The 21,031-nt window shown below is 27.7% G+C and overlaps 3 protein-coding genes across 6 annotated transcripts; 1 reads left to right on the forward strand and 2 right to left on the reverse strand.

Moving 5' to 3' along the window:
• Window positions 1-1,048: 1,048 nt before the first annotated feature.
• Window positions 1,049-3,742, reverse strand: LOC122522010 (E3 ubiquitin-protein ligase MSL2). 2 transcript variants are annotated; one of them, XM_043642789.1, is made up of 4 exons: window positions 3,059-3,742; window positions 2,655-2,890; window positions 1,964-2,161; window positions 1,049-1,815 (listed from the first exon to the last, which is right to left on the reverse strand). In XM_043642789.1, exons 1-4 carry the CDS (start codon window positions 3,636-3,638, stop codon window positions 1,543-1,545), a joined length of 1,287 nt encoding a protein of 428 aa, XP_043498724.1. In that variant the 5' UTR covers window positions 3,639-3,742; the 3' UTR covers window positions 1,049-1,542. The 2 variants fall into 2 exon arrangements, with proteins under 2 accessions (XP_043498724.1, XP_043498725.1); XM_043642790.1 differs by having other exon boundaries at window positions 1,762-1,852.
• A 99-nt stretch (window positions 3,743-3,841) lies between these two features.
• On the forward strand, window positions 3,842-11,260 carry LOC122522012 (U2 snRNP-associated SURP motif-containing protein). Of its 3 annotated transcripts, none has more exons than XR_006304967.1 (21): window positions 3,843-4,170; window positions 4,266-4,310; window positions 4,404-4,520; window positions 4,590-4,686; window positions 4,834-5,148; window positions 5,483-5,547; window positions 5,638-5,803; window positions 5,890-6,053; window positions 6,782-6,841; window positions 7,537-7,580; window positions 7,715-7,819; window positions 7,909-8,136; window positions 8,225-8,467; window positions 8,550-8,736; window positions 8,811-8,997; window positions 9,082-9,215; window positions 9,350-9,438; window positions 9,561-9,720; window positions 9,800-9,948; window positions 10,438-11,084; window positions 11,154-11,260. XR_006304967.1 is itself a non-coding variant. In XM_043642795.1 (21 exons), exons 3-21 carry the CDS (start codon window positions 4,287-4,289, stop codon window positions 10,739-10,741), a joined length of 2,838 nt encoding a protein of 945 aa, XP_043498730.1. In that variant the 5' UTR covers window positions 3,843-4,010; window positions 4,090-4,170; window positions 4,266-4,286; the 3' UTR covers window positions 10,742-11,260. The 3 variants fall into 3 exon arrangements, 2 of the variants coding, with proteins under 2 accessions (XP_043498731.1, XP_043498730.1); XM_043642795.1 differs by having other exon boundaries at window positions 3,843-4,010; window positions 4,090-4,170; window positions 10,438-11,260; XM_043642796.1 differs by having other exon boundaries at window positions 3,842-4,170; window positions 9,564-9,720; window positions 10,438-11,260.
• A 776-nt stretch (window positions 11,261-12,036) lies between these two features.
• Window positions 12,037-19,677, reverse strand: LOC122522053 (protein Ycf2). The gene is made up of 11 exons (XM_043642847.1): window positions 19,427-19,677; window positions 17,673-17,870; window positions 17,449-17,597; window positions 17,007-17,382; window positions 16,208-16,527; window positions 15,793-15,886; window positions 15,136-15,210; window positions 14,213-14,485; window positions 13,250-13,618; window positions 12,502-12,690; window positions 12,037-12,127 (listed from the first exon to the last, which is right to left on the reverse strand). The coding sequence occupies exons 1-11, from the start codon at window positions 19,476-19,478 to the stop codon at window positions 12,096-12,098; spliced, it is 2,127 nt and encodes a 708-aa protein (XP_043498782.1). The 5' UTR covers window positions 19,479-19,677; the 3' UTR covers window positions 12,037-12,095.
• Window positions 19,678-21,031: the final 1,354 nt, after the last annotated feature.

The following is a 21,031-nucleotide window of genomic DNA, read 5'->3' on the forward strand; positions in this document are numbered from 1 at the left end:
TCAATTTTGTATTATAATATAATATGAACAAATTGTACGGCTCATATATATATATGTGTGTGTGTGTGTGTGTATGTATGTGTGTGTAGATTATTTAGTATATTTACATTATATTATATTATATTATGTTATTACATAATTTAACATTTTTTTTTCTTTTCTTTTATTTTTTATTTTTATTTTTTTTAATCATTTTCTAAGAACTAAGATAATTCTTCTTTTGATATAAGAAAATGTTGAATGTGTTTCGTTTGTTTTTACTTTTGCGCACCTTTATATTAAAAAAGTAGAAATATCGGTATGTAAAATAGTTACAATATATGTAGCTAAAATATGTGTGACTTTATTTTAAGTCATCATATGTACAAGAGTGGCAAGTTTATGTTGTTTGAATGTTTTTCTTTCCTTTTTAATTCGCTATGTAATTATTATATATATACATTTTCTTTTCAAAATTTATTTTAATTATTCAATAATTTTTCTCTCTCTATATATTATCTAACTACAACTTTTTTTAAATGTACAACAGCTTCATTATACAGCGAATAAAAGAACATTTTTTTTTAAATATTTTTTATCTATACATTTTTGTACCTATATTTATTACTTATTTTTTTTAACTGATCAAAAATGATGAAGATTTATTATATTTACTTACACACCGTATATAACAAAACCAAATAATTGCCAAAATATATGTGTGTTTATATATATATATATATATATATATATATATATATATATATGTACGATAGATTTACTTTTTTAATTAAATAGGTAATTGTACTTTTATATTAAATTTTTTTCTAATTCTTTTCTTTTTTTTCAAGTACAATTTGTTTATTATACTAAGAATAAAAGTTATTACGATCTATGATAAAATTTCAAAAGCATTATAGTCCCATTCGAACTTATTTTTTATACTATACATGCAACTAGACTTAATTGCTCGAATAATTTAAATTTTCTTTAACAATGATAATCTTTAAATAGAGAATATAATTTTTTATCACTGGATATTAATTAAATAGTATAATTCATTTTATTAATTTATAACTAAACCAAAATTTAATCATGAAAACATTTGTTTGTTATTGATGCTGTTGTACAAAATTTATCTTTTCATATCTAAATTATCAACTATTAACCGTTCGAGTCCCAGCAGTCTTTAGAAAAATCACATCAACAAGTACCAAATTATGAATTATATTTCAATAATGTAACACTTTTTGACGAGAAATTTGAAGAGTATGATCATTCTACTTGGGACTCAAATGATTTACCCTTTCGCTACTATGGATTATAGTCAATATAAATATTAATATTTTGTCTTATTTAACTATAGCATAGCGACAATAAATTCCATCGTAGCGAAAGGATTAATGAGAATCAGAAATAAAAAAATTGTTACTTATTGTATAGATAAAATAGCTTAACGATTATCATATCGTCTAAGCTATTTAATTTAAATCAATTCTAATGAACTATTCGTAACTATTAATCTTGTCATGTATAACGCATAATTTAAATTTAAACACTTTGTCACACATCAATTTGTATATCACTGTCTTCAGCTTCACTTTCAGTACTAACCATAGCGTCTTCTCCTACCAATAATGCTGCAGGTAAATTTGGTGGAACATTATCAATATCGAGTCTTGGAGTAGAATAGACATTTAATACTTGAATAGTTGTAGGAGACGTTGATAAGCATTGCGACACTGATCCTAAGGGATCCGAATTTAATTCGTCGCAATCTAAAGGAGTTGATAGTTGTAATTGTAGATTATGAAGCTCCGGTATATGTGGGCGGATCTGTAATGTATATACATAGATGTATACATATACGCATCTGTGTATATAGGATATAACAATTAAACAATCATTTAAAGTATAAAATACAGATGGTAAAAGGTCTTAAAAATAAAAATATCATTAAAGTGATAATTAAAATGACAAATACCTTTAAACCATCAGCTGTATGAGGATTTCTACAGCCTCTACATCTGCATTCGATGCATGGTTTACTTTCAACATAACAGGGACATCTTTGACCGCAACACGTTAACTTTCCAGGTATAGCTGTAGCATTACCGCATCTGCATCCTTTTCTTTTGCTCCTGGTAGAACTTGATCTTGGCTTTTTAAAACTGCCCGACGACTGTGAGGTATAAAAAAGCAAGTTGCATTATTATTGATAAAAATATAACAAATAGAAAAGAGTTAAAAAAAAAAATAGTGCAGATTAATGCAGAGGTATACGTGTATTTTTTTTTATTATCAATGCACATGCTTTTAATTGGTTAAGATGAAGACAAATTATGAAATAATGACATCTGCATTAATCTCATTATGGGACCAAGGATAATATATATATAGAAAACCTTTCTGGGACAAATGTTAGTATGGACTAATGAATGTGATATAAATATATGTATATATATTTATATATATATATATACATATGCAAAATGTTAAATAAAATTAATATTCACAATAATTGGTTAAATGTTATGCAAATTCAATGAAATTATTGTACCTTACAAGTAGCATTAACGAAGATGCACATCGTTTAGCGATTGATATTAAAATTATAGTGCAACGTATATATTTCCTGTAAGGCATAAGATTAACCGAATATCTATTGAAATTACTTTGCTGCCCTTTGAAGATTTTTTCTGAGAAGGGGGCCCATATTTAAGTTGGGTAGATGGAATGCATTTTACCCCTCCTACAGAGCCTTGTTGAGTTCCATCCAATTCCTGCTGTCCGACTTCTATTTCTTCTGTGGCTGCTGCTTTACGTTTAATTGTTATTTTGTTACCAGATCCAGCGTACATCACCGAATATATAGAAGATCCATTAGAAACAGTACGGATAGTAGGAGACTCTAATAAAATAAAATAACTTATATCAGAAAACTTATCTTTGTAAACAAAACTATATAATTAATCGTTCGAGTCCAAAGCAATGAGATCACATTGTTCAGGTTTTTTATCAACAGTATTTTTTTAAAGATCCTTTGGACTCAAACGGTCAATGCGATCTTGAAACGAACCAGGTATGTTTGGTGACATAGTCTCAGAAGTTGACATAGTATTCCCTTGCGTTTGAGTAGAGGTAGTACTGGTGTAAACGCAAGGTAAAATACTATATGCTGATTTAGATAAACCAGCAGTACTTTTGAATTCATCTTTAAAACCGGTCCCTTCTTGTATGAGCTCCATAAGACTGGTAGCACCGATAGCTGATGGACCATTGCTTGTTGTATTGGAAGACACGGAGAGTATTAAACTCCGATAAATATTAGTGCTAGTCAAGTATTCACATAATTTTTTATAACACTGTAACAATATCCGGAGTTGGACGTTTTCAACATATTTATCATAATCCTTGCACCAACTACACGATGGTTTGAGTTTTTTACGACCACCCCTACAACCACGACACACATGATGTTGACAGTTGGTTTCAGTCGGTGTATGCGGCTCGATCAACAAATTCGAACACACTGTACAACTCAAGCTCTGCCGCAAATACGGAACTAGCCTATACAAGTCTGTCCAAGAATTAGGATCTTCAGCATCCGCTTGTAAAACCAACCGACATGTTGACACGTAAAGACTCGTAGCGTTCATTTTACTCCGTCCTAAGGTGACGAAAATAATGTTTATTTTATTACCGCGATAAATGATCTAAACATAGCCCTAAAGTATAACCATTTTTACACACAAACAAAACACCGGCCATGTTTAATTTTAATAGATATTTTTTTATCAATTTCGATAGATGTCCTCGTAATCGTCAATAACCCTGCCATCTAGCATCGATTAATGACATTAATCATAAATGCAGTAGAGTTCTTGCATAGATCCTTTCCAAAGTAAAAATTATATTTCATTTACTTAAGTTTAGCAAGTGAAGCCAGTGAAAAATAATATTTCAATCTTATCATCAATAAGCATCAAATTGTTGATCTATCAAAAAACTATATAAGCTTTTAATAACTTGTAATTAAATAGAATTTAGTTATTACTCAAATTGCTCAAATGTTTCGTGATTTTACCAAATCCTTTTTTCGTGTGTTAGATACAACGTAGACAACGAATTTGTTGTTGCGACGTATTTGGAATATCTTCTATGAAAAGAATTAACAGTTATCCATAATCCGTACGTTGCATTTATTATCTACATATATAAATTAACGAATTAATATCTAATATCTATGAGTTGCTTTAATTATCGTATTCATGCGATTATTCTAGGTTACGTATTACACTTTACAGATGGCGGATAAAACTATAATGAAGGTATAAAATAATAATTTATATTTAAACACCTTTTTAAAATGCTATTTTACTCTTTCAATGTTTTTCATTCTAATGATTGTTTGTACTTTGTAGCAAATTACTGAGCAAAAGCTCAAAGCATTTTCCATTGGCACAATGGGGAAACGTCCATTGAGTAAAAAAGAATTGGAGGAACAGCGTAAGAAAGAACAAGAACAGGCAGCTGCACAAGTATGCATTCAAAATGATTCACAATATATTTTTCCATTTATTTATATCTTATACCATACAATTGCATAGGCATTTGAAGAATTTGTTGCAACGTTTCAAGAGACGCCAAGTAAAACGACAAGCAAAGTTTGGGTTAAAGCTGGAACGTATGATGCTGGCAAAAGACGTATGTTTGTTTAAATTATTAACCCCTTGCATTATGATTTAACTGCGTGTTATATTCTATGATCTCACACATTGTTATAATGCAAGGGGTAAATGCAAGGACGAAATTAATTAATTATTATTATTAATTATATAATATGTAATGCAGAAGAGGATACAAGAGAGAAGGGAAAATTGTATAAACCGCAATCTAAAATATCTGAACTAGTTGAAAATAGGTCATCCGCTGAACAAGCGCAAGAATATGCAAGACTTCTTGGTTCTAATGAACGTAAACTTGATAGATTGGGTAAAAAAAAGAAAGAAGGGGAGAAGAAGAAAAGTAATCTTGAGTTGTTCAAAGAAGAGCTTAAAATGATACAAGAAGAACGCGAAGAAAGACATAAGTATAAGGGTGTAGTTAAAACTGTTATATCTACACAATCTGAAGATCCAATGATGGCTGCATTAAAATGTGTAGAAGGTATTTATAAATGTCACATGATGCATATTACAAGAGAACTTTCCTTTACTTATTATTGAATTGTTGCTATCGTATTATTTACATGGAATAAAAGTAATTAGAGTCAGTTATTTGTGAATTTTTTTATAAGCTCTCGGTATACTTAAAATTTTAATAGGTGGTATATCTTCATATCCAGATCCACGAAAAGCTAATCTACGTAACTTCATTGATGATCCTCGTCTCCTTGCCCTGATGTATGAGGGTAATCCCATGCACCTCTGCTCCTTCCTCTGCATATTAAATTTCATTATTTTCTAATTTAATTATTCATTGAAATATTATTATTTTATAGATGGCTCGTTCGATAATGGAGATCCTAACACGACTAATTTATATTTAGGAAATTTAAATCCTAAGGTAATACTTTGTTTTGATCGTTTTTCTAAATTACAATTAAAATAATAAATGTTATATTTGAATATACAAATATATGATTTATATTCATAGATTACTGAACAACAACTTATGGAAATTTTTGGCAAATATGGACCATTGGCTAGTATTAAAATCATGTGGCCACGTAGCGATGAAGAAAAAGCCAGACAAAGAAATTGTGGTTTTGTAGCATTTATGAGTCGTAAGGATGGTGAAAGGGCATTGAAAAATTTAAATGGTGAATAAATCATTACATCGAATATGTTTTATTTCTTATAAATTATGAACTAATAATAATAATTTATGTCTTATGTATTAAATTAGGACGAGATATAATGCAATACGAGATGAAATTAGGATGGGGAAAAAGTGTACCGATACCGCCATATCCTATTTACATTCCACCCGCTTTGATGGAAATAACACAGCCACCGCCTCCATCGGGTCTTCCATTTAATGCACAACCGCATCGCCGCGACAGACACAAGGTACATGAATTAAACCAATTGAAAGGTGCGGTTAATAAAATAATCAATCTCGTTTTAACGAATTTCGTTTTATTATTATATTACAATTACCCTTTTTATCTATCTCATACATATTGTTTGAAAAATTGATTTATGAAGTATTCTAGCTTCCAAAAGATATATTTTTTACTTCTTCTATGCTTTATACATATATTATTATCGTAAAAGAGCAAGATTCTTTTTCAATCATCTTAAAATTTAATATCACGATAATAACAATAAGAATAACAATAGTAATAGTAATAATAATAATGATAATAAAAAAAATAATAATAATAATAGTAATCATTTTGTATAGACTATTTTCCTATTTTATGTAGGTACTCCATAATTGTTTTAATTGTTGAACACACGTTTCCAATTGTTAAATTTAAATTTTATAGTATAGCAGACATTTGTTGTGTCAATTATATTAATATATATTTAATATAATATATTTTAATTAGATTAATTTTTTCAATATTTAATTTTATCATATTTCCATCTATTTGTATATTTGTTACAAGCGGTAAGGCATACTTATTGTTAAACGAAAGCAATAAGTTATTTATTTCTGTTATACACATACATATATATATATATATTCACTTATTTAGTGAAATAAGATTATTCAAAAGAAATGTTTATGACATTTTTTTTCCACAAATATTAATTAGAAACATATAACCATTTTTGAAACATAATCTCAGATACCACGTATCCGCAACCTCCAGAGCGCAGATCCCCAGGAAAAGGAGAACTTCGAAAAGGTAATAGTATTTTAATGTTATATTATAGATTTCCTTAGAATGTATTTTGTTATTGCAGTGTAGAAAACATTATAATAATAATATTGTACGGTAAAGAAAAAAAAAAAAAAGAAGAAGAAATTTGTGCCAAAGCAGGCTTCTGTAATATTTATTACAAAAACTTGCTTCTCTAAAAGTGAATTGCTTTCAATAATAATAGAAAAATTAACTTTGATACAGATGTTAATGTACGATAAATTTAAATACAAAAGAAACATGCCTTCAGTAAACTAACACAATAATATCTTTTTATCTTTTCTTTATTAATATTTATATACAAAGTGATCCTATATATTCAGATATATAATTTTGTAAATGTAATGGAATTATATGAAAGCATGACATCTTTGGATAACAAAGTTATAAGAGTATTTTAGATAAATGTAACTGGTAAGTGTTGCATATGAAAAAAACAATCCCAGATACATTTTGACAAGTTAAAAAAAAGAAATAGAAAAAAAAACATATATATGTAATAAAATTAAAGATAGACATTTATAAATGTTCCAATCACGATATCAAGATATCTCTAATCTACGTTTAAAAATTGTGTTATATTAATTTGTTGGCGACCATTCTTGGGGTGCACATTGTGGAATGTGGATTGGAACACTCCATCGACTGTTACTATTACACTGTGATCTGGACTGTCACAGGTTTTGCAGAATGCGGTTGTCAAAGTGGTTATTCCAACCGAAAGGTATTTGTCGTTTTTAGTTGATTCTGAATTTTCTGTAAGTATACATGCAGGAAATTTAAACACAACCTGAAGAAGATAGACCCTGTTATTTCCGATTTGTGAAAACACGTATTTAATAAAACTCTGCGTTATAGGAACTTAGTCATGTTAATACATAGAATGGTGGAATTTGTAATTCGAGAAGGTCCAATGTTTGAAGCTATGATAATGAATCGAGAATTAAACAATCCGATGTTTAGGTTTGTGTCCCATAAATTATACAAATTTCACTCTATAAGTTGAATATTTGAATTTATTAATTGATAAAGACAAATGTTTTTGTTTAAAGGTTTTTGTTTGAAAATTATTCACCCGCTCATACATATTATCGTTGGAAATTATATTCTATTCTGCAAGGAGATGGTCAAAAAGAATGGCGTACCGAAGATTTTAGAATGTTCAAAGGTGGAAGTGTTTGGAGACCACCTCCTATTAATCCATGGACGCAAGGTATGCCTGATGAATTAATTGAAATGGAAGAACGGCAGGAACCAAGAAGAGGTAGCTTATCTAACAGGTAATTTCTTTTAAATTATTTTTATTATATTTATTTATTTATATAAATGTCTATATTCTAATAAAATTCTTCATTATTTTTAATATAGTCAAAGAGATAGATTAGAAGATTTATTGAGAAACATATCACCGGAAAGAATAAAAGTTGCGGAAGCAATGGTTTTCTGCATAGAACATGCAGAAGCAGCAGAAGAAATTTGCGACTGTATATCGGAATCATTATCAATACTCCAAACACCTGTTAATAAAAAAATAGCAAGGCTATATCTTATATCTGATGTCTTACACAATTGTGGCGTCAAAGTTACTAATGCTACTATTTATAGAAAAGCGTAAATATATTTATATTATAATAATGCGTATATACGTATAATATATTAACATACACATATTCATTAAATTTGTATCTTCCAGATTTGAAACGCGTCTTCTTGATATTTTTAACGAAGTACATCAAGCTTACAAACAATTTGACAGTCGATTAAAAGCTGAAGGATTCAAAGCACGTGTAATGAGAATGTTCAGAGCTTGGGAAGATTGGGCAGTTTATCCAAGAGATTTTCTTGTTAAATTACAAAATACATTTTTGGGCCTTGTAATGGTAAAAATATTAAATATTTTGATTAAAATCAAATAAACACGTGAGATGTATTTTTCTTATATTTTTTATTTTAGTTAGATGAGCCTGAACCAGAAAACGAAGAAGACATAGACGGAGCACCTTTATCTGATGTTGATGGTGAAGGTGGAGAAGATTTAGATGGTGTACCTTTGGATGGGGCTGCTTTACTTAAAGGAGCAATGAAACATGGGCTTACGCCGCAAACAACATCCAATTACGATGATATCGATGGCGTACCTAGTAAGAATATTTTATTATTTACATTTAATGCTTTATATTAAAAAGTATATTAAAATAAATATTTATTTTATTCAATTGTAATAGTGGATGAAGATATCGATGGCGTTCCTATGGATGATGAAGACAATTTGAATTTACGTAATAAAGAAGACGAAAAGAAACCAGCAATGCCGGCTGGTTTTGTACCTTCGAGATGGGAAACTGTGGACCCAGACCAGGTTTCTACAAATTCTTTGTATATACAAGCATACATATAAATATATTAATTGGTTTCTTCTTTTATTACGTAGAGAAAAATATATATGAAATATTAAAAATACAATTATAAATGTACTTTTGATTTAAATATTAGGTTGAAGCACAAGCTATGACTACTAGTAAGTGGGAAGAATTAGGTCAGAATGACGATTCAAATTCTCAAGATGCTAGTATGGATTCCAGGTAATATATACACCCTAAGGTAACAGCATGGTCCAAGTATCGCGAACGTTTCGAAAGATTAAACTGAAAATATGTTGAGAATTTAAAGTTATATATTCATCAAACACTGTATATGTCTATAGTAGTAGAGATTACAATGAAGAAAGGCGTAATAGGTTACGTGAAATAGAAGTTAAAACTATGCAATATCAAGATGAACTTGAAAGTGGTAGGAGAACATTAAAATCTGGTATGACTATTCAAGGACAAGTTGAACATTACAGGAAAAAATTAATAAGAAAGGTACTATAATTTTCTTTACATTTTCTTCTATTCCCGCTTTAAGTATAAATTTATTTATGTATATGTATTAATATTATAGAGCGAAAGAGAAATGAAGGACCTGAAAACTGATGACCGAGAAGACGATAGAAGGAGGGAAAAGAAACGCAGTACAACACCAGAATCTCCAAGTCATTACAGAGATCGAAGAAGATCATCAAGTCCATTATTTAAGAGCAACAAATACAGGTAAATGTTTATTTAGGAAAATAAAAATAAGTTTTATTTAAAATTTATTTAATTATTATTATTTAAATAAAAAGACAAAAACATTAAGAAAATATATCTATACGTATATTATTTTATTATATTTACATTATCGATTAATATTTAAATTTATTCTTCGTATTATCTATATTCATTTGCTAAATTTCAAAATATTAATATAATTATATATATATATGTATATATATATATACATGTATCGCAGGATTCGAAACACTATTGCATTTATTAAACGATATAAAAATGAGATGCTAGATAAATATTGAAATAATAAAACAATATAATTATAAATCTCATGTAACAATCTCCTTATGTTTCTTTTTTTCTAAAATAACATAGACTAATATTTAACAAGCATTAACTAAAATCGAATATAACATTCATCAACGACAAAACAAAAATATATATATATTTATATGACAAATTAATTAACGAGGATTTATAATGTTTTAGATCTCGCAGCAGATCACCGCGTAATAAACGTAGATCACGATCACCACCATATAAAAAGCGTGTACCAGTGACTCCATCACCACCTCGTATTCGTCGTACCCCATCACCATCACTTTCTTCATCTAGAACATCGTCAAGAAGATCACCAGGCAGTGAACGTAACGATAGAAAAAGACGTTCTGCTAGATCACCATCCTTATCACCTCCACCACCACCTCGAACTTCTTCCTCCTCTTCTAAACATAGAGCTAATAGTCCACCTTCACCTTCTCCACGCAAACATAGACATAAGCATAAGTATTAATTCGATTACTTAATGCTTAATCCGTTATGTTGACTGTAAAAGAATCATAAGTTACAAATATACATATATATATATTTATATTTATTATAATACATATAATGATATAAATATAAATATATAAATGTGTATGTACAATTATATGCAATTTTACATTACTCTAATAGGTCTTACATAACAAGAATTCTCCAATATTTTACTAAAAAATATTAACGACAGATATTTTAATACTACACTCTTAAGTAAACAAAAAAAAATCCTCTAATTGTAAGATTTCAAACTTTAGTATTTTATATACTATATCTCCATTATATTACATATGACGTTAAGATCTTTGCTGCATAAGGTAATTATTTATGTTTCCTTTTTCTAAAAATATGTGATATATATCCTTTACGAAAAATATTTCTTTTAGATTCCAAATCTGTCAGTTTAATTTTTCCCATTTTCTCCGTGTCTATATACAGATCATAATGCTCAAAAGGTAATAGAAATATTTAATTGCTTTTTTATTTCTTAGTATAAAAAAGGAAATAAAAGAAACAAAACAAAACAAAACAAAATATATATATATATAAAAAATGAAAACAAAAATAAATATAAATTATCTTTATCATAATTAAAAGCAAGAAAAAGAAAATTGTTATACCTCAAATATGTGGTTATAAGATGTATTTACTTATATACATGTACATATTTCTAGTTGTAATAAAAAATAATTCAGCTTTCATTGATAAAATATAAATAAAACGATTTTACGAAATATTGAGAGCATCGGTAATGGATATATCGTATAAAACAACAGTAATTAAATTAATTAATATGTTATACGATGTTTTTTTAAAGTAACATTTTTATTAAGTTAATTGGCCAATCAATAATGTCCGAATTTTTGTATTATTTTAATATTTAAACAAACATTATATATAACATTTGTTAATTAAAATTCCGACCTTATTTATTGGTCAATCTAATGCTGCATGTAGTATAATATTCTGTTGATTTAGAACTCAATTTTTAGAAAAAGAAAAAAAAAATATAAAAAATAGACTATCCTTTTTTATTTAGATATTAAATAATCTAAATAGTAAAGAGTTACTTATTATTCGACCCAATATGTAAATGTAAAAAATTTGATATATACACATATATACATATATACATATGTGTATAATAATATCTACTTAATTTGAACTCAGAAATATTATTCGATTTGAATATAATCTTACCTAATGATGTCACTTCTTAAAATCACTTCTTAAAATCTCCCGATGAAAATACACATTTTGATTGAAATCATGCCACACCATTTCCCTATTGTTTTTTAATCCTGCCATTTAAATTGTTGTATCGTTGATTATTTTCTTCTAATTATTCTTCTTTCACCTTCTAACATTAGGAAGAGATTAATCGGGAATGGGTAATCGCTATGAAATATTTGTTATGTAATCTTCTCGTTCAAAATTATAAGAAATCATAATTCGTATTATTCATTTTCATATGGAGATAATATATTTTTTTAAATAATAAAATATTAATCCAAAAAAAATTGTAAAATAATTGGTATGTCTATGTATGTGTGTGTATATATATGTATATATATAAACACATGAAAATGATCGATGGAAATAAGTGGACAATGCTAAGAGAAGGATTAGAGGGTGAAACTTTAATCATCAATTTCCTATGAACAAGATAAATAGAAATTATTTAATTAATTTTCTCATTAGCATTTTTATAAATTATAATTAAATATTACCAACCAGAGGTATTTCTCTTTCTTCGTATATTATCAAATCGTCCAGGCTTGATAGATTTCGAATCTTTCGAATCATTTATTGATTTACCACCCTTGGATGTAGAAACTCCTTGTTTAGAACTAATCCCAGATTTATCGATAGTTGCAGGTACAGATTTAGATGGTCCTATTGGTTTCTTAGGTGCTTTTATACCTGTCGATAAAAAAAAAACAATATTAATAATCAATTTATGAATACATTTTTCAATTATTATTAATATACAGCTCGATGAAATTCGTTACATAAGATATATACATATAAAAGCTCTAATGTATCATAATTATTGATTTACATTTATTAAAAAGAAAAAAAAAGCAAACTGGATTTAATTAAAATATATCTCTCGACGTGTGAAGATTTTCTTTTTGTGAAAAATATTGGAGATAATGATACACGTAAAAGCATTCAATGAATATTAATAAAAGCTCAAAATATAAATGATCCTCCATGCTCGATGTAAAATATACGAAACGATGATACTTGTGTCATCACGTAATAGCAAAAAAGCTTATTACATTATTCTTTTATACGATACTTAAAATAAATATGATTTATTTAATTAAATCATTGGAATGAAAATAAAACAGAACTGAGTAAATAATTAAATAATGTATATAACGACGAGAAAATACGTGAAAATTCCATTGAATTATTAACACACTGATCAGGGATTCAGAACAACATACAATTTTGAATATGATTTATTATTTACGTTTCCATCCTGTTACGTCCTCGTCTTCTATTTCCTCTTCTTCTTCTTCTTCTTCCTCTTCGTAATCATCTTCAATTTCTTCCTCATCTTCTATTTCATCCTCAAGCTCGCTGTCTTGCGGAGTTGCCAATTTACCATATTTTGCCTCTAATCTGGCAACCAATTCCGAATCATCGACATCTTCTATTTCTTCTTCTTCATCTTCCAATTCTTCTTCTTCTTGTTCTTCATCTTCCTCTTCCTCGTATTCTTCACCACCAGAAACACGTTCTCCCTCTGATGTCTCTAATTCGTCATCAACATATTCCGTTTCTTCTTCTTCGGATGACATAACTTTCGATTGTTGTTTCTCTTTTACCTTATCAACTCCTAAAACTCATAAAATATTATAATGAATCTTTTTACAATACAAATGTTCATTCGTAACACACGTTATGCTATTTTTTTTATATTATTTATTAAATAACTAAAAAAGTTCGTGCCGTATATCTAACATTCATCTATTGATTAAGTAGTAAAAACAGAGAAACCCATTAGATGGTCAGACATTTTTTAAGTAGTATAAGAACAAAATATCATTACGTAGTCAGACATGTTTTAAGTAGTGTAAGAACAAAGTATCTTTACGTGGTCAGACATTGTTAAGTAGTGTAAGAACAAAGTATCCCTACGTGGTCAGACATTTCTAAGTAGTGTAAGAACAAAGTAACTACGTGGTCAGACATTGTTAAGTAGTGTAAGAATAAAGTATCCCTACGTGGTCAGACATTCTATTAAGTAGTGTAAGAACAAAGTATCCCTACGTGGTCAGACATTTCTAAGTAGTATAAGAACAAAGTATCTTTACGCGGTCAGACATTTTTTTAAGTAATATAAGAAATAATAGTATTCTCACATAGTCAGACATTTGTTTAAACCAGCACGAAACTTTCTCAGTTATTTAATATACGCGAATAATTTTACCTTGTATTTTACGCGCAGCCAAAGTTTCCTCTTCCAATTGATTCGAAGTATTTTCCGGAAAAACATTTTTCGGTATATCTTCGTTTTTGAATTTTTCATATTGCGATCGTAAGGTCTCATAAGTTTGTTTCTTCTTCGGCGTAATCGTTTGCTTGTCATCCTCAGTTTTTAATTTTCCAGTTTCTTTAACCGAGGGTGGAACTATTATAGTATTCCGTCTGGTTAGATTAATCACCTCGTCGTTATGGGAAAGTTGAATTAATTCGGCATCGGCTGAAAATATATTTACAAATTTCTAAATAATACGTTTAACAAATTAATTTTGAAAAAATATTCTAATAATTTAATCAACAACAAAATATATACACATATTTATGATATTTTACATTTACTTACCTAAATCGGTATTATTTACATTTATATAAGATCTATAATTTATAAAGATATATTATTTCTTAATTAATCCTTTCGTTACTAGATTCTACCCGTACAAGGGTCGTATATCATGCAACGATACGCACTTAAAAAAAAAAACGAATTTACATGTAACAATACTTACGTTAAAGCATGCTATAAAGAAAAAATGTTAAACATTATTCTAAATAGTTAGTATAATACAATTGCAATCACAGATGTGTGTTACATGCTTAGGAATAAAAAAAAGAAAAGAACAGAAGTTAAAAAACAAAAACACCTGCAATTATACTTAAGATCATAAACGAAATAACGAAAGATTAGAAATTTATGATACGTAATATTACATACATACATACGAATTAATTAAAAACATTAAAGTGTTATAACATTTTTTCGTTATAATTTATACATATACTGCTACGATTTATTCATTTAATTATTATTTATATCTAATAACGATAAGAAAAATATATACGGATGGAGATAAAATATATAATTAAATTTACCGTTGTTCCATCGCCTAACGAGAACAAAATGTGCGGCAATGATAAGCGCAACACCAACTCCGAACTTCACTGGCACTGTAACCATTATACATTGTATTTCTGTATACATTGTATTTCTATTATTTTTTTTTATTTTTTTATTTTTCATTTAATTTGTTTTCGTAGTCGAACACATACATACATGCATAATACATATGTTTCGATAAACACTTAAATTGTAATTTCTTTTTTGTTTTTATAAGTAATTAATGTTGTTACCATTTAAAAATTAAAAAGAGCATGGAGGATTATTCCTGATATATAATATATAAACCTTTAATATTTGAAATAGGTAGTATCCCAAGGGTTGGTATTTTTAAATATTTTGTTAAATCAATATATTAAATAAATGATCAATACTTTTGTAATAACATATAATAAATTGTAACAATCTTCAACGCATCTAAATTTTGAATGAATTTAAACAAATACGTTTGATCTTTTATTTTGAGACACTTATAATTATTTCTTAGAGAAAATATTTTTATACCACATATATTGATCATTTATTTGACATAATATATTATTACTTACGCATTAATTATTAAACAAAATATTGACCTTTCCCCCTCCCAAGTATAATACATATCAAATATACATTCTGTATATGAAACTTACCACTCGTAGATTCTTCTTCTTTTTCTTCTATTTCTTCAACTTCCGGTTCAATGTCTATATCATTTACATCTTCTTCAGGTTCTCCATCCTCTACCTAACGTTAAGATATTCGATACTGAAGATTTCTATTTTCTTTCTTTTTTATTTTTAAATATTTTCATTTCTTTTTTTTCCTATTTAAAATTATTATATACGTATGTGTAGTTTAAAAAAAAAAAGAACAGAATAATATAACATTTTGTTTAATAAAAACAGGAACATATAACATGGGATGCATGCAATATAAATTACCAACGATTAAAAAGATAAAAGAAAAATAGGAATGCATTGCACGTGTATGTATGCTGGTAAAATATGGCAGGAGAAAAAAAACTAAGATATACCTTGTATAACAAATATAAATCATTTGATATACCTCTTCCAAAGGTTCAGCACTGTAATCGTCGACTTCTAGTACACCTGGTATAGCAACAAATTCCTCAAACACCTCATCTTCTTCTTGTCGTTCCTCGGAAACTTCATCAACAATTTCTTTACTAACGTAATAATTATTCGTGTCTTTTTTTAATATACTATCCTCGACTTCATTGTTATCGTTGTCGTTAATATTATCATCATTATCTTCGTCACTTTTATTATCCATTTCTTCTAGCACATAGATGTCATCGAAGTTTTGTTGATTGAAATCGTCGTTGTCATCTTCCGTATCAGATTCTCCACGATCGACACCCTCATCTTCAATATATATATATATATACACATACATATATATATATTTTAATAATTTATTATTTCTCATTATTATATATATATATTTATCACATTAATATTAAATTCACTAAATATTCGATGATAATTGCGATATTATATTTGTATGTGTGTGTATGTAATTTTGTAATATATTATATCCTTCGATCCACATATGAAGAAATTTTTTTGCATTTAAAGTTGTTTTCTCTTTATGATTTGCGATGAAAAATTATTGGGGCTATTTAATATTTGCAGAAATATATTATTATTATTATTATTATTATATATATATATATATATAAAACAAAGCTTTTTTTAAACAAATAACAACTGTCCTATGCATTTCTATGCTCTATAAAGCTTTAATCTAATATATCAAATATCAAATATAAATAATACGTATGTACAATTTAGAGCTTTGTTTCTAAGCTGAGATTTTATATGTATTTACACGATTTAATTACCTTTCATGTTGGATTCATCTTCGTCAGCTTCTTCCTTTGAAATTGTTGTTTCTTTATCTTCTTCTTCTTCTTCTTTTTCTTCCTCTTCTCCCTCTTCTCCTTCTTCCTCATCATTTTCCTCGTATTTATTCACTTCTTCACTACCTAAACCTTCATCTTCATTATCATCTTCATTTTCTTTAACAGTTTCTTCCCCTTCACCATCTTCCTCCTCTTCACCTTCTTCCTCCACTTCACCCTCTTCTTCCTCTTCTTCTTCTTCAGCTGATTTTGTTGTCACATCATCTGTTTCTTCTTCCTCCTCCTCCTCTTCTTCTTCTTCTTCTTCTTCCTCAGCTGATTTTGTTCTCACATCAGCTGTTTCTTCTTCCTCCTCCTCCTCTCTTCTTCTTCTTCTGTTCTGTCTTCCTCTTCCTCTTCCTCTTCCTTTTCTTCTTCTTCTTCTTCTTCTTCTTCTCTTCTTCTTCTCTTCTTCCTCACTACCTTCTACTTCTTTTTCATCATAGGATTCATCCCCATGACTTGGAAGAGTATCATCAACCCATCCATCAAATATACTAGCCCACCTTGATTCAGCTACTGGTGTATCAACTACAATATTATTATTATTATTATTTAATCTGTGTGTACTTAATTAATATATTTAATTTTGATTATATAGCTTACCATCTGTAGTTCCTCTATGCTCAAAAATAATAACTCCGGTTAAAGCAATTAATACAGCAAGTAATAGAAAAAATATAATACGTGCGCACCAATGGCCACCCGTACTACTTTCTTTATAAATGTGTATGCTAACGTTGTCTATAACACTTTCAGGTGTACTCGTCAACGTTGGTGGTGGTGTACCCGATTCTTCCTCATCTAAATGAATAAGAAATTAAATCAAATAATATTGTCGTTAGACGAAATTTTTCTTTTATATATATATATATATATTACATTGAGTAGGTTGAAAAGTTTTGAGCCTAGTTAAAAAAGGAATCTTTTAATTTTTTTAAATCAAAATTTTGTTTGATCAAGGAACAATTGTTTTCTATATTAAGTTCGAAACTTTTCAACTTATCCACACGTATATAGATATGTATATTAAAATTTTTTTGTTTAATATTATTTATTATTACATCAGTTACGCGTGTAGCGTATTAATGGCCGAACGCAGTTGTTGTTTTCGCGTGAACTTAATTTTTTATTTATTATTTAAATAAAAATTAAGAGAAAATAATTGAAAATAATAATAATAATAATAATAATAATAAAAAAATGATAAATAATTTGATGAAGAAATGCTTTTAGATTGGATAATACAAGTAAATCTATTTTTGAAAGCCAAAAGCCAGGCTGGCAGAGTATCTAAAACCCACATTTTCTAACTTAGGTGACACTGCCAAACCTGCGCCTGGATTTATGTAAATTTCATATACATGCTGATTTTACGTTTGAACTACACAATGCTGCTCTTTCTCGAATAAAAGATCCCCGATAAACGACGTATTTTAACGCGTAATATTAATACGAAATTGTTTACGCGTACGTTCAATTTAATTAGATATTTAATATTCATAATATATGAATTATTTTATGAATTTAATTTCTAATAAAATTTATAATCACACGTAATTTTTTTTTTTGTTAATTCTATTCTATAGATATTTGTCATGTTTAATATTATATAACTCGTGTGTACTTCGTACTATAAATATATTTATGTTATCCATACATTATATATGAATTCGATATAAAATTATCTTATAATTTTTATCTAATTAATTTCTTTAGATTTGGATTTTTTTCTTTTTTAATTTCTATACACGCGATTAAATGTAATATTTTTTTCGAGCGCCATTTTGATATTTATCGAAGAAATTGATATGTAAAATTATTTCCAAACATATATAGATAAATAATTTGTGTCTGACAATAAGTTTATAAAAATTTGTTAATACGATTATTAAACATTTCAATAAATATTTTTTGTTTTTCTTTTTTTTTCTCGTAAGTATTGCAAAGAATAAAAATATTTCTTAGATACAAATTGATCGTAAAATTTGATCTCATTGATGATAAAATAATGATTAATAGAATTTAAATATATAAGTATGGATAGTTCGAAAGTTGTATTATTTTTCGTAGTGTCTAACTATAAAAAGAAAAATACAAAAAAAAAGGAAAGTTAAACGACGAGAAAGAAATTTGTATGAAAATATCAATAAATTGTATTCTCTTGGAAAACAAAGGGCCGCGCGTTAATAAAACAGCAATACGCATTTTCCAAAGACAAAAATAAAAAAAAGGCGAGAAAGAGAAAGAGTGCGAGAGAGAGAGAGAGAGAGCGTTGTGCTAAAAATAATCTTTCATCTTTAAGTATCCAAGTTACGAAAGTCTATCAAATACTAATTCTTTAATAGTATAGATTTTACCTTTCTTGCGTCTCCGATCTTTTCGCTTTCTTGGTTGTACGTCACCCGACATTATTTTATTTTCAAATTTTTCACGTGTTGGGATGATAAATGATTGAAATTTAAAGTTTTTTGAATGTCGAACACTCGCGGCACCACATTCACTTACATTAGATTTACGAAAACGTATTCCCCACGGTAGGACAGTTCTACCAAAACAAGAAAATCCGCTACGTTCGACGAATTAAATGAGTCACTAATTCGAATCGCGCGCCAATAACAATTGGCGCGTAATTTTGAACGATTCAAATTTCGAGTCGAATAAAAAAAGAAAAAAAGAAAGAAAGAGAAAGGATAAGAGTAATAAATTTCATCAGAGGACATATTCGTTTATTGCAGTAAACGTATGTACAATATTAATAAAAATACACGCAGAAGGTGTATTTTATATATTATTACAGAGCACACCCTCCCACCCCGTAATCCTCGATTGAAATTAAATAATTAATGAAATATAATCCTCTGTAGAGATTTAAGAAACGTATTTTTTTTGTTTGTAGGTCCTCGAGAAATTTAAGGCACAGTCTATACTAAGAACTTCTGCAAGATAACAATAGTTACTTGGTGAACACAACGAAAGAGTATACAAAAGTGTTATTAAATTACTAATACAATAAAATTAATATAAATAATACCGCTGATAAGTAGAATTACCATGTTCATCTGCATCGACAAAATTCCAACAAAAATATCTAATATACAATATATGTATGTATGTATGCATGTATGTATGTATATACATATATACATATATATATTCAATGCAGTCACATAATATCCTCTTAATAAATTCCCATTACTACTATTATCATTATTATTATTATTATTATTATTCTTATTATTATTATTATTATTATCATTATTATTTATCAATTGATCATTAAACGATCTTATATTTTATTTCATACGACAAAGAAAATCATTACGAATATATTTTCTTTGTCATTTACAATTAAAAGAAGACAAAATAAAGACCCAAATCTACGTACGCGTGTATGTTTAACAAATTTTCGGATCGTTCGCATTATAATCATCGATTAACAATAAAATTCGATTTTTTGTTACTTCGAATTGCAATACAAAGAGATATAAACGATGATATAGACGAAAACTTATGTTAGTTTTGAGAAATAACAATAAGAATTTACAATTACAATACGAAGAGATTTCAGTGATTATTCGTTTGAAAATAAACTTATTAATTTGATTAATTTTTTTTATTCAGAAGATTCTTGCAGTTTAGAAGTCATGAAAATAAATATATAAAGAGAGAGAGAGAGAAAGAGAAAGAGAAAGATAATTCGATCCTCAGTATTAAAAATTAATATTTTGTTTGCAACAAATTTTACAAATTTTATTTTCTTTTTAACTTGTCTATGATTTATGCCTCTATATCTCATATAATTTACTTATTTATTTATTTATATATTTATTTATACATTGTTAGTGTCGATGATTATCTTTATTGGACAATAAGCCAAACGCTATTATTATTATAATAATCCTATGCAGTTGAAGGCCTTGTATGGATATGTCAAGTTTTCTCAAAACTACATTTTCAATATA

The sequence above is a fragment of the Polistes fuscatus genome, unplaced genomic scaffold (genome assembly GCF_010416935.1).
Source record: "Polistes fuscatus isolate 324 unplaced genomic scaffold, CU_Pfus_HIC Scaffold5, whole genome shotgun sequence".
NCBI classification, from domain to species: Eukaryota; Metazoa; Arthropoda; class Insecta; order Hymenoptera; family Vespidae; genus Polistes; species Polistes fuscatus.